This window comes from Mirounga angustirostris, unplaced genomic scaffold (assembly GCF_029215605.1).
Source record: "Mirounga angustirostris isolate CCGP_5_RB_7025 unplaced genomic scaffold, mMirAng1.0.hap1 SCAF_15, whole genome shotgun sequence".
NCBI lineage: Eukaryota > Metazoa > Chordata > Mammalia > Carnivora > Phocidae > Mirounga > Mirounga angustirostris.
Window position 1 is genome coordinate 46,663,390 of NW_026991723.1, and position 14,693 is coordinate 46,678,082.

The following is a 14,693-nucleotide window of genomic DNA, read 5'->3' on the forward strand; positions in this document are numbered from 1 at the left end:
GGAGGTCAGCACCGAGAGCTAGGGTCCCCAGCACAAACACTCCAGGGGCAAGGGCAAGGATCCAGGGCCAGTCATTGCTTTGCTGACAAGGAAACCAGCCCCTGCACAGTAGGGGCATCTAAAGTCCTCAGGACATGCTGAGCCTGCCCTCAGGGAGTGAGTCCAGGAGAGCTTGGGTGGAAGACACTCAGTCACTCCAGAGGAAAAATGTTAGTAGAGGTGATAACTACCTTGTCAGGGAGGTGTGGCTGGGACAATTCATTTATCAGGAATTAGAACCTTCACACCTCCACATCCAGACAAGAACCAGGCTTCCTGTTGGGGACACTGGCACAGTGTTGAAGCGGTCTAACAGAACCTTAGTATTTATTGTCTCTAATTGGGTTGTCTTCGGTATGACACAAGAAACCATGACATAGAATTCTTGGAAGATATCCAAACGGTCTGCAAGATGAGGACGACAAACCTAGGAATAAGAGGAATAATTTAGGATTGGAGGACTTTTCTCTCCATCATTTCCTACATCTCAAAGTCTGACCTGGAACGATGATCTATGCTTACTTGTGAGCTGCCATCGGATGTCTTGTGGATATTGCTTGTCTGAGCCTTGACGTGATGCAGGCTTTGTAATAAAATACAAAGAGGTTATGTTTTATGATTTAGTTGTACAACACTTATTCAACACATCAGTAATTATCTAGCGCTAAACAGAAAACATATTTTGACAATTCCTTCAAGAGTATGTAGTAGCAGATGAAGTTAAACATGATTTTGTCATATGAGGCAACATTAAAGTTCAGTACTCTAAAAACAGATGTTAATAATAATTTAATTTTTCATTTGCTTTTAGCATTTTTGAATGATTTTACCTGTTTAAGTACACCAAAATCATTATGTCTTTTTAGAAATTGTTAATTTGCATATGTATGTTACATATTACAGTTTATGTATGTAAGTAAATTACAAGTCATTCAGCACAATTACTTTTATACTTATGCATCAATAGCTTTAAAATTTAACTTTTAGCTTAAAATTTTTAGCCATTCTTAACCATGAAGTGGAGAAACTTTACACTTTCTTTTTTACCTATAAAGCATGGATATAAATACAATATGTAACTATATATACTGTGTATCCATGCTATTAAGGTTTCTTGGAAGGTTCAATTAAAAAACATCGAAAAAGACTCTGGAGGCAGGGGATAATACTGGAAAAAATAAGAAATGGTTGAGAAAACCATGCTCTAAACCCAAGGAGAAAGTGCAGAAAGGAAAGCAAAAAGAGAAGTAGAAAATAAGGGAAACGTTTCAGAAATTGAAAACTCCTATGTCCTCTACTTAAGCCACACACACAAGGGAAGATGTTCAGAGATCCCAGGGCCACGGTTCCCAGATTTGCCCACCCCAGCCAGGCCAGCAGCATCTGCAGGATCCCCAATGGCCCTGCCCTTTTCCTTCCTGGTGGCCCTGGTGGTGCTCAGCTGCAGCTCCCTCAGCTCTCTGGGATGTGACCTGCCTCAGACCCATGGCCTGTTCGCCTGGAGGGCCTTGATGCTCCTGGGACAAATGAGGAGAATGTCTGCTAGCTCTTGTGACAAGTACACAAGTGACTTTGCCTTCCCCAAGGCGGTGCTCGATGGCAAGCAGTTGCAGAAGGCTCAAGCCCTCTCTGTCATCCATGTGATGAACCAGAAGATCTTCCACCTCTTCTGCACAGAGGCCTCATCTGCTGCTTGGAATGAGACCCTCCTAGAGGAATTCTGCTCGGGAGTTTCTGAGCAGCTCACCGACCTGGACGCCTGTACAATGCAGAAGGCGGCAGGGGCAGAGACTCCCCTCACGAAGGTGGACTCCATCCTAAGGAACTACTTCCAAAGAATCTCCCTCTATCTGCAAGAGAAGCAATACAGCCCTTGTGCCTGGGAGATTGTCAGAGCGGAAATCATGAAAGCCTTGTATTCATCAACAACCTTGCAAGAAAGTTTAAGGAGGAAGAAGTGAGACCCGGTTCAGCATGGAAATGATTCCCTCTGACTAATAATATCACACTCTCTGGAGTTCGGCCATGTCAAACTGTCACTTCTGCTGTCCTGGTGACATGAATAGACTCCATTTGTTACATATTCTAGGAGTATTAAGCACATCAAGGTAACTCTACAAATGCCTGTCGCTTCCAGATGACCATGCTGATCTACCTATTTAACTATATATGTATTTCACTATTTATAAGATTTAAATTATTTTTTATTTTATAATAATAGGTGTTCCTTCCTTTTCTGGTTAATAGAAATATATGTGCTTTACATTTATTACATTTTTTATTTTTTGTTCATTAAATGTTTGTATAGAAAAATTCTTGCATTTGTTTCTTATTGAAAGATGAAACAAGTCCAATTACAACCTGATGAAAGAAATGCATTGTAGAACTCATTGACTCATTATTTAATGATTCACATTAGAAGTAAAACCATAGACTTCCTTGAAGCCAGTTTGTATGGTGTCATCAGGATAAAGGCGGACATAACAAATCCAATGCTCTGTCTGTATCTTTGAATTTTGTAGGAAAATCAACCTCCAAACGATAGTCATAGGGAAGTATTACCAGTTAAGTTAAAGGGTAGAATGAGAAGAAGGGAAAATATGAATTCTAGAAGCAGACGAGGAAACACACATGTCAGGAAATAGAATCAAAAGCGCTAGATAGCTTCCACAGTAGACTGGTAGACATCCAAGTGTGAATATTCTTTATAAATGGATCCTTGAGTCTGCCATTTACAAGCCATTCCATTCAGTAAAGGCCCAGCAAGGGAAGTGGTTGGAAGGGCAGAGAGTCTAGAATAAGAAAGGACTTAAAAGTGATGCCTCAAAGGTCCAGTGGTTAAGGGAGAACAGAGCCACACTGCAAACAAAGGAGGAATGGCCCTAAGGCAGTAGGGTAAGAGCGAATATTGGTTAGGAGTCTATTTCAAAGCTGAAAAAGGCTTCAAGGAATTGCATCATAGCAAAAGGTGAATGGAAAGTGCCCCAAGGCTGGAAGTGGAGGGGTGTGACCCAGGTGCAAGCTGGTTTGACTGAATTAATCACCAAAAACCATACTGGACGAGGAGGAAAGGTGAGGAACAGAAGGGAAGCTAGTGAGTATAGATAGGAAATAGTTTTGAGAGATTTACCTTTTTTGGGCAAATTAAACTTTGATAAAAAAATGAAAAAATAATTGATATGAATGATGTATTCTAATCTCTTCTAATGTATGAAAAGCAAATATAAAAAAGCAAACAAAAATTAAAGACATGCAAGTGTACAGGAACATTCTGCAAATGAAAACTACCCTATTCTATTAAGAGTCAGGAGTAGAAAGAACGGGTGAGGATCTGAGGGCCACAGCGGCCCCCACTGTTCCCTCAGGCCACCAGAAGCCCTCGGGTGCTGTGCCCAGCCCCTCTGTGGGGCTCCGGCTGGTTCCCTGTGGCAGCCTCTCAGCTCTGGGCTGTGACCTGCCTCCATGCCCCAGGCGGCTACACAGGAGGACTTGTTGCTTCTGACACAGAGGAGGAGGGTCTGTCCCTTCCCCTGACTGAGGGACATCTCCTCTGGGACATGGTGAGTCGCCTCCAGGTCCAGGAGGCCTGGGCCATCTCTGTCCTTCATGAGGTGCTCCAGCAGACCTTCACCCTCTGAGTCAAAATCAGGAGACCCATCTCTTCATATTCAAATGAAGAAATAAGGAAAGGGAAAATAAAACAAAAAAGAAAGCCGGAAAGGGACCCGGAAATGATATTCTTCACCTCCAACATTAAGTCACATGCCCACGTGTTCCGTCTTTCCAAGGACTCTTCTTTCTGCTTCAGTCATAGAATTCATTGAGTTAAATTATTCGAAATTGGGGTTTAAATGTGTCTGTGAACATGAGTATCTCTAAGGGCATCCCTCTGTAGGTGAGAGGTATACTGAAGATGTTCGCGGGTTCGTGTATTGTAGGATCCTTGGTTTCCTGTCCAACACTGAACCACTTGGAAGTTTTTCCTGACCCCACAGCAGGAGCAACAACAACAGAAACAACCACAAAATGCAAGACAATTGAAAACAACAACTCTTCTTAGATCCATTCACAACTGAGGTCCCAGGGCCAGTCTCAGCACTGGCAACCAGAGAAAAAGGAGCTTGCAGACAATCACACCTTACCAGGAGCAGGGATTGGGAGGAACACGAGCTGTAATTGAAGCATTGCTTGAGGCTCTGTGTGCTTACACTGGAGAGGGACCAATTCCAGGGCTCCCTAGTTACTGGAGCCCACCTGTTTGTGAGTTTTACCTTCAGAATCCTCACTAGGCTCTCCCTGTGAAGATCAGAGGAAAATCTGCTGGCTTTTCCAGCAGAGGGAGGGGGAAAGGAATCCTTCTAAAATAGTTTGAGTCTACCTCTTCAGAGAAGTAGAGGACAAGGGATTGTGTCACCAGGATCTTGAAGGAGGGATGTCGAGAAGAGGGGAAAGCTGACTTCCCACTGGTAGATGCGTATGTGAATCTGGAATCTCCAACATTTCACGTCCTGGAGACATTCAATCCCAATTGTTTGTTGCATATTTGGAAATCGAGGCTCGCTATTGAAAGTCCTTCTGTCTGAATGAGTGTGGAAGGAGAAAATGCCCTAAGGCTTCGGAGCACCTTTAACTTTTAAGGTTGAGAAAGAGAAGGGGAGCCTGCAAAGGGCACAGAGATGGGGCAGCCAGTGCAGGTGGGACACAGCCACGGAAGAATGATCTCCAGAAAGTTTGGAAGAAGAGAGGCTTCAGAATTTCCCAAGATGAACCTTTGGTAGTAATTTATCACATGGGCTAAGGGCTACCCACTGCTTCTAGATTCAGCTTTCGATCTAGTTGTTTGATCCTGAGAAACTCACTTGAGCTCTCTGAAGTTCAGCTTTCCCAAATGTAAAGTGGGGTAGAAATATTCCTAGAGTTGTTGTAATAATGGAATAGCACATTTAAATGTATCTAGTATCTTCCACTAAGTGAGAATTTAAGAGATGATGACTATTATTTTTTTTCATAGACGTCTCTAAGTGAAAGGTGATCTTCTCCTAGCCTTCTCTATCTAACTGACTGCAAACTGCTGAACCTCTAAAACACCCCACTGGGAACAGGTGGCCCATGAATGGAATGTAATTATAGACACAATAATTTCATATGTTTCCATATATACTGTACGGACATACACATACTCCAGACATTCTGTTAGAGCACATTTCCCCTTCCTCCCTGCTTCCCCAGACTCCATCCTTTCACTCCCAAATCATAGTGTTTCCCTCTCCCCCAGGGTAGAAACCCCCAGTGAGCTCTGTCCTCCTCCCTCCCTCCTCAGGAGCCTCTCCTGCCCATTCATACAGCTGCTTCCTTTTCCTTTGTGGTTTCTGTCTGGCCATTTTACTTCCTATTACAAGGCCACCAAGGAAGAGCAAATGTTGTCTGAAGTTTCTAGGCTTTTCTGAAACTCTCTTCCTTTCTCCTGGTGACTATTTCTGGACCCAAGGGAATGTTCCCACTGCAGTGATGTAACAGTGGCTGTAGCAAAGGGGAAACAGGAGTGGAAGGTTGCTGTTCGGTGGCCCGTCACAATCTTTCCGGGGGAGGGGGAGCTGCCAGCGAGTGGGCAAAGTGAGCTAGATAGTGACCAAATCTGGAGACTGGGCTTGTCTTGTATTTAGAAGTCTGTCCCTGGTGGGATAGCTTCTTCCGGGGCAAAAAAGGCTCTTTCCTGGAATGAACTGACTCTGCGAATGGAATAAGCCAATTTCCATGGCTTTTTATGAACTTCTACAAAAATATACTTTTTTTTTCTAAAGAAGAGCAGTTATGTTCACAGCCAAATTTAGTAGAAGGTCCTGAGTTTTTTCCCATCCTCCCTGCTCTGTAGCTGCACAGTCTCTCCCATCACCAGCATCCCCGCACCAGACGGAACAGTTGTTACAGTTGCTTCCAACAATGTACCCAGTAGTTCTTAGGGTTGGGAACAAGTCTTCAATATTCCAAGGTGTGTGGTATGCCAAAGCTCAGCCTTGGAGCGGTCTCACAAAACCTTATCCTCAGTATTTATTGTCTGTCATTGGGTTTTCTTCCGTATCACACAAGAAGCATGGACATGGAATTTGTGGAAGATACACGAAATTCATGCAAGATAGTGTCCACCTAGGAATAACAGGAATAATCTGGGATTGCAGAACTTTTCTCCATCATTTCCTGGAAATCGATGTTTTACCCGGAGAGGTGATCTTTTCTCACTTCTGAGCTGCCGTTGGGTATGTGGTCGACATTGCTGATGTGTGAGCCTTGTTGTGGTGCAGGCTTTGGAAATAAATACAAATAGATAATACTTTATGATTTAATTCTGCAAAACTTATTCAACACGTCAGTAATTCTATCTAGTGCTAAATAGAAAAAATATTTTGAGAATACCTTGATGATGATCAAGCAGCCAGTGAAGTTAAAAATTATTTTCTCATTGAGGCCACGTAAATATAGTACACTAAAGACAAATGTCCAATAATAACTTAATTTTTCATTGGCTGTTAGCAAATTGGAATGATTCTAAATATTTAACTATATTGAAATCATTTTTATGTCTTTGTAGAAATTCTTAATTTGCATACTTTTATATTTCCATTGAAATAAGTAAAAAATTAGAAGTCGCTAATGAAGTTTAGTTATCCAGTGAAGAATCAAAGGTAGAAAATTGAGGTTTCTGTTTGAAATTTTTAGTCATTCTCCACCCTGAATTAAAGAAACAGAGTAAAATGGACACTTTCTTTTTTATCTATAAAGCAGGGCTCTACATATATAATTATATAGACTGCAGATCCGTGTTAGTGAGTTTTCTTGGAAGTTTCAATTACATAAACATTCAAAACACTGTAAACGAGGGGGCAATGAGAAAAAGAATTGGTTGAGAAACCCATGCTCCAAACCCAAGTAGAAAGTGCATAATGGAAAGCTAAAAGAGAAGTAGAAAGTAAGGGAAACGTTCAGAAATTGAAAACTCCCATGTCCCCTACTTAAGCCACACACACAAGGGAAGATGTTCAGAGAACCTAGAGCCACGGTTCCCAGACTTGCCCACCCCAGCCAGGCCAGCAGCATCTGCAGGATCCCCAATGGCCCTGCCCTTTTCCTTCCTGGTGGCCCTGGTGGTGCTCAGCTGCAGCTTCCTCTGCTCTCTGGGATGTGACCTGCCTCAGAGCCATGGCCTGTTCGCCTGGAGGGCCTTGACGCTCTTGGGACAAATGAGGAGAATGTCTGCTAGCTCTTGTGACAAGTACACAAGTGACTTTGCCTTCCCCCAGGCGGTGCTTGATGGCAAGCAGTTGCAGAAGGCTCAAGCCCTCTCTGTCGTCCATGTGATGAACCAGAAGATCTTCCACCTCTTCTGCACAGAGGCTTCATCTGCTGCTTGGAACAAGACCCTCCTAGAGGAATTCTGCTCAGAATTTCTGAGCAGCTGACCGATCTGGAAGCCTGCCCCATGCAGGAGGCGGAGGGGGCAGAGACTCCCCTCATGAATGTGGACTCCATCCTGAGGAACTACTTCAAAGAATCTCCCTGTATCTGCAAGAGAAGCAATACAGTCCTTGTGCCTGGGAGATTGTCAGAGCGGAAATCATGAAAGCCTTGTATTCATCAACAACCTTTCAAAAAAGATTAAGGAGCAAGAAGTGAGACCCAGTTCAACATGGAAATGATTCCCTCTGACTAATAATATCACACTTTCCCTTGTTCTGCCATGTCAAAGACTCTCATTTCTGCTATTATGGTGAAATGAACAACATCCGTTTGTCACATGTTCTCAGGAGTATTAAGCAACATCAAGTCAACTCCACAAACACCGTCGCTTTCAGATGACCATGCTGATATACTTATTTAACTATATGTATTTCATTATTTATAAGATATAAATTATTTTTCATTATATAATATTGGGTGTACCTTCCCTTTGTGGTTAATAAAAATAAATGTGCTTTACATTTATTAAATTTTTTATTTTTTTGTTCATTAAATATTTCTATAGAAAAATTGTTGTATTTGTTTCTTATAGAGGAAAGAAGTCTAATTATAACCTGATGAAAGATGCATTGTAGAACTCAGTGACACATTATTCCGTGTTTCACATTGGAAGTAATACCATAGACTTCCTTGAAGACAGTTTGTATGTTGTCATCAGGATAAAGGCAGACATAACAAATCAATGCCCAGTCTGTATCTTGAGGTTTGAGGAAAAACCAACCTCCAAACTATAATCATAGGGAAGTATTACCAGTTAAGTTAAAGGGTAGAATGAGAAGAATGGAAAATATGAATTCTAGAAGCAGACGAGGAAACACACACATCAGGACATAGAATCAAAAGGGCGAGATAGCTTCCACAGTAGACTGGTAGACATCCAAGTGTGAATATTCTTTATAAATGGATCTTTGAGTCTGCCATTTACAAGCCATTCCATTCATTTAAGGCCCAGCAGGGGAAGTGGTTCTGAGGGCAGAGAGTGTAGAATAAGAAAAGGACTTAAAAGTAATGCCTCAAAGGTCCAGTGGTTAAGGGAGAAAAGAGCCACACTGCAAACAAAGGAGGAATGGCCCTAACGCAGTAGGGTAAGAGTGAATATTGGTTAAGAGTGTATTTCAAAGCCAAAAAATGCTTCAAGGAATTGCATCATAGCAAAAGGTGGATGGAAAGTGCCCACATGGCTGGGAAGTAGAGGGGGTGTGACTCGGGTGTGATCTGGTTTGACTGACTCACCAGAAACATAATGGACTAGGAGGAAGGGTGAGGAACAGAAGAGAAGCTAGTGGTATAGATAGAAAATAGTTTTGAGAGATTTACCTTTTTTGGGCAAATTAAACTTTGATGAAAAAATGAAAAAATACTTAGTATTTAGAGCATGGGTTTTGCAACCATTTATTATTTTTTCCAATATAATCTCTTGCCTCCCCCACATACCACTGCATGTTTTGCTTTCTAGGAAGGTTGAAATGAGAAACAGAAAACATGTCTTGGAAATGATAGAGAAACCCGGTGTAGCCCCTTGACCTTTTTTTTATTTCCCTTTGTATGATCCTCACGATGATGTAGAACATGATGCAGGAGCAGCAACTCAGAGTGTGTCCAGTAAAGCACTGTGGAAAAATGAAGATATTCAAATTCTTTTTGTTGTTGTTACTTAAACTGAAAATGCAATATCATGAATAAGGAAAAGCAAGAAGGCAGTTTCTCCCTGACATCATAGCCTGAGCCTCACCCTCCTGCATTCTGAGCACCAGACAGATGACCAAACTAAGATGCCTAATAGAAATATGCAGCCTGGGGGTGCCTGAATGGCTCATGTTAAGCATCTGCCTTAGGCTTAGGTCATGATCCCAGGTTCCTGGGATCGAGCCCCATATTGGGCTCCCTGCTCCACAGAAAGCCTGCTTCTCCCTCTACTGGTCCCTCTGCTTGTGTTCCCTCTCTTGCTATGTCTCCCTCTTTCAAATAAATTAATAAAATCTCAAAAAAAAATAAAAGAAAAAAGAAATACACAGACTGAATGAACTACTGAAAGTAATTAATTTCTGTGAAGTTTCTCCTGAGAGACACAATCAGTGAATCCCTCATGCCCAGCCCAGAAATTTTGAGGCAAAGAAGTGTAGAGTACTTTAAGTAAAATTAGAACACTAGGGGAGCCTGAGTGGCTCAGTCCATTGAGGATCTGATTCTTATCTCACCTCAGGTCTTGATCTCACACTGTGAGTTCAAGCCCCACGTTGGGCTCCACCCTGTGTGTGGAGCCTACTTAAAAAAAATTTCAAAATTGAAGGTAAGAATTGTGGTGGCAAAATAAATGTATTCCTTTACTCAAGGTAAAATGATTACAGTGGGGTCTTTCCTCTACTTGGAGAAAACAAACGTTCACACTCAGTATCTGAGGACTGTTGACACTTTTGAAAGCTGGTCAGGAGAGGAGGAGGTCAGTACCGAGATCTAGGGTCCCCAGCACAAACACTCCAGGGGCAAGGGCAAGGATCTAGGGCCAGTCATTGCTTTGCTGGCAAGGAAACCACCCCCCGCACAGCAGGAGCATCTAAAGTCCTCAGGACATGCTGAGCCTGCCCTCGGGAGTGAGTCCAGGAGAGCTTGGGTGGAAGACACTCAGTCACTCCAGAGGAAAGATGTTAGTAGAGGTGATAACTACCTTTTCAGAATGGTGTGGCTGGGAAAATCCATTTATCAGGAATTAGAACCTTCACACCTCCACATCCAGACAAGAACCAGGCTTCCTGTTGGGGACACTGGCACAGTCTTGAAGCGGTCTAACAAAACCTTAGTATTTATTGTCTCTAACTGGGTTGTCTTTGGTATGACACAAGAAACCATGACATAGAATTCTTGGAAGATACCCACGGTCTGCAAGATCAGTGCGACACCCTAGGAATAAGAGGAATAATTTAGGATTGGAGGACTTTTCTCTCCATCATTTCCTACATCTCAAAGGCTGACCTGGAGAGATGATCTGTGCTTACTTGTGAGCTGCCATCGGATGTCTTGTGGATGTTGCTTGTCTGAGCCTTGATGTGATGCAGGTTTTGACAATAAAATACAAACAGATTATATTTTACGATTTAGGTGTACAACACTTATTCAACACATCAGTAATTATCTAGTGCTAAACAGAAAACATATTTTGACAATACCTTCAAGAGTATGTAGTAGCAGGTGAAGCTAAAAATGATTTTGTCATATGAGGCAACATTAAAATTCAGTACACTAAACCCAGATGTTAATAATAATTTAATTTTTCGCTTGCTTTAGCAATTTGGAATGATTTTACCTGTTTAAGTACACCAAAATCATTATGTCTTTTTAGAAATTGTTAATTTGCATATGTATTTATATATTACAATTTCTATATGTAAGTAAATTACACTCAGTCATCTAATTTACTCATATACTTATGCATCAACAGCTTTAAAATTTAACTTTTAGTTTAAAATTCTTAGTCATTCTTAAACCTGAAGTGGATAAACTTTATACTTTCTTTTTTTTTTTTTTTTTAAGATTTCACTTTTTTGTGAGAGAGAGAATGAGAGACAGAGAGCATGAGAGGGACGAGGGTCATAGGGAGAAGCAGACTCCCTGCTGAGCAGGGAGCCTGATGTGGGACTCGATCCCGGGACTCCAGGATTATGACCTGAGCCGAAGGCAGTCGCTTAACCAACTGAGCCACCCAGGCGCCCTATACTTTCTTTTTTAACTATAAAGCACGGATATAAATACAATATGTAACTATATATACTGTGTATCCATGCTATTAGGTTTTCTTGGAAGGTCCAATTAAAAACATTGACAAAGACTCTGGAGACAAGAGATAATATTGGAAAAAATAACAAATGGTTGAGAATCGCATGCTGTAAATCCAAAGAGAAAGTGCAGAAAGGAATGCAAAAAGAGAATTAGAAAGTAAGGGCAACGTTCAGAAATTGAAAACTCCCATGTCCCCTACTTAAGCCACATACACAAGGGAAGATGTTCAGAGAACCTAGAGCCACGGTACCCCGACTTGCCCACCCCAGCCAGGCCAGCAGCATCTGCAGGATCCCCAATGGCCCTGCCCTTTTCCTTCTTGGTGGCCCTGGTGGTGCTCAGCTGAAGCTTCCTCTGCTCTCTGGGATGTGACCTGCCTCAGAACCATGGCCTGTTCGCCTGGAGGGCCTTGACGCTCCTGGGACAAATGAGGAGAATGTCTGCTAGCTCTTGTGACAAGTACACAAGTGACTTTGCCTTCCCCCAGGAGGTGTTTGATGGCAAGCAGTTGCAGAAGGCTCAAGCCCTCTCTGTCGTCCATGTGATGAACCAGAAGATCTTCCACCTCTTCTGCACAGAGGCTTCATCTGGTGCTTGGAACGAGACCCTCCTAGAGGAGTTCTGCTCGGGACTTTCTAGGCAGCTGACCGACCTGGGAGCCTGTCCCATGCAGGAGGCGGAGGGGGCAGAGACTCCCCTCATGAATGTGGACTCCATCCTGAGGAACTACTTCCAAAGAATCTCCCTCTATCTGCAAGAGAAGCAATACAGCCCTTGTGCCTGGGAGATTGTCAGAGCAGAAGTCACGAGCTCCTTGTTTTCATCAACGATCTTGCAAGAAAGATTAAGGAGCAAGAAATGAGACCGGTTCACCATGGAAATGATTCCCTCTGACTAATAATATCACACTTTCCCTTGTTCTTCCGTGTCAAAGACTCTCATTTCTGCTGTTATGGTGAAATGAACAACATCCGTTTGTCACATGTTCTCAGGAGTATTAAGCAATATCAAGTCAACTCCACAAACACCGTCGCTTTCAGATGACCATGCTGATATACTTATTTAACTATATATGTATTTCATTATTTATACGATTTAAATTATCTTTTATTATATAATATTAGGTGTACCTTCACTTTGTGGTTAATAAAAATAAATGTGCTTTACATTTATTACATTTTTTATTTTTTTGTTCATTAAATATTTCTATAGAAAAATTGTTGTATTTGTTTCTTATATAGAGGAAAGAAGTCTAATTATAACCTGATGAAAGATGCATTGTAGAACTCAGTGACACATTATTCCGTGATTCACATTGGAAGTAATACCATAGACTTCCTTGAAGACAGTTTGTATGTTGTCATCAGGATAAAGGCAGACATAACAAATCGATGCCCTGTCTGTATCTTGAGGTTTGTAGAAAAACCAACCTCCAAACGATAATCATAGGGAAGTAATACCAGTTAAGTTAAAGGTTAGAATGAGAAGAATGGAAAATATGAATTCTAGAAGCAGACGAGGAAACACACACGTCAGGACATAAAATCAAAAGTGCTAGATAGCTTCCAGATTAGACTGATAGACATCCAAGTGTGAATATTCTTTATAAATGGATCCTTGAGTCTGCCATTTGCAAGCCATTCCATTCATTTAAGGCCCAGCAAGGGAAGTAGTCCCGAGGGCAGAGAGTGTAGAATAAGAAAAGGACTTAAAAGTGAGGCCTCAAAGGTCCAGTGGTTAAGGGAGAAAAGAGCCACACTGCAAACAAAGGAGGAATGGCCCTAAGGCAGTAGGGTAAGAGCGAATATTGGTTAAGAGTGTATTTCAGAGCCAAAAAATGCTTCAAGGAATTGCATCATAGCAAAAGGTGAATGGAAAGTGCCCCAAGGCTGGAAGTGGAGGGGGTGTGACCCAGGTGCAAGCTGGTTTGACTGAATTAATCACCAAAAACCATAGTGGACGAGGAGGAAAGGTGAGGAACAGAATGGAAGCTAGTGAGTATAGATAGGAAATAGTTTTGAGAGATTTACCTTTTTTGGGCAAATTAAACTTTGATAAAAAAATGAAAAAATAATTGATATGAATGATGTATTCTAATATCTTCTAATGTATGAAAAGCAAATATAAAAAAGGAAACAAAAATTAAAGACATGTAAGTGTACAGGAATATTCTACAAATGAAACCTACCCTGTTCTATTAAGAGTCACAAGTAGAATGGGAGCGAATCTCGGGGCCATGGCGACCCCCACTGGTCCCCCAGGCCACCAGAAGCCCTCAGGTGCTATGCGCAGCCCCTCTGTGGGGCTCTGGCTGGTTCCATGTGGCAGCCTCTCAGCTCTGGGCTGTGACCTGCCTCCAGGCCCAGGTGGCTACACAGGAGGACTTGTTGTTTCTGACACAGAGGAGGAGGGTCTGTCCTTTCCCCTGACTGAGGGACATCTCCTCTGGGACATGGTGGGTGGCCTCCAGGCCCAGGAGGCCTGGGCCATCTCTGTCCCTCATGAGATGCTCCAGCAGACCTTCACCCTCTGAGTCAAAATCAGGAGACCCATCTCTTCATATTCAAATGAAGAAATAAGGAAAGGGAAAATAAAACAAAAAAGAAAGCAGGAAAAGGACCCGGAAATGATATTCTTCACCTCCAACATTAAGTCACTTGCCCACGTGTTCCATCTTTCTAAGGACACTTCTTTCTGCTTCAGTCATAGAACGCATTGAGTTAAAGTATTGAAAATTGGGGTTAATATGTGTCTGTGAACATGAGTATCTCTAAGGGCATCCCTCTGTAGGTGAGAGCTATACTGAAGTTGTTCACGGGTTCATGTACGGCAGGATCCTTGGTTTCCTGTCCAACACTGAACCACTTGGAACTTTTTCCTGACCTCACAGCAGGAGCAACAACAACAGAAACAACCACAAATTGCAAGACAGTTGAAAACAACAACTCTTCTGAGATCCATTCACAACTGAGGTCCCAGGGCCAGCCTCAGCATGGCAACCAGAGAAAAAGGAGCATGCAGACAATCACACCTTACCAGGAGCAGGGATTGGGAGGAACACGAGCTGTAATTGAAGCATTGCTTGAGGCTCTGTGTGCTTACACTGGAGAGGGACCAACTCCAGGGCTCCCTAGTTACTGGAGCCCACAGGTTTGTGAGTTTTACCTTCAGAATCCCGACTAGGCACTCCCTGTGAAGATCGGAGGAAAATCTGCTGGCTTTTCCAGCAGAGGGAGGGGGAAAGGAATCCCTATAAGTAGTCTGAGTCTCCCTCTTCAGAGAAGTAGAGGACAAGGGATTGTGTCACCAGGATCTTGAAGGAGGGATGTCGAGAAGAGGGGACAGCTGACTTCCCACTCCTAGATGCA

At 42.5% G+C, this 14,693-nt stretch overlaps 1 protein-coding gene and 2 pseudogenes across 1 annotated transcript; all 3 read left to right on the top strand.

The window, feature by feature from the left end:
- Positions 1-1,436: 1,436 nt before the first annotated feature.
- LOC135362652 (interferon alpha-1/2-like) lies at positions 1,437-2,000 on the top strand. Its single transcript, XM_064579022.1, has one exon. It carries the CDS (start codon positions 1,437-1,439, stop codon positions 1,998-2,000), a length of 564 nt encoding a protein of 187 aa, XP_064435092.1.
- Positions 2,001-7,145: 5,145 nt separating this feature from the next.
- Positions 7,146-7,707, top strand: LOC123841123 (interferon alpha-1/2-like; annotated as a pseudogene).
- Positions 7,708-11,623: 3,916 nt separating this feature from the next.
- LOC123842462 (interferon alpha-1/2-like) lies at positions 11,624-12,187 on the top strand (annotated as a pseudogene).
- The last annotated feature ends 2,506 nt before the right edge of the window (positions 12,188-14,693 follow it).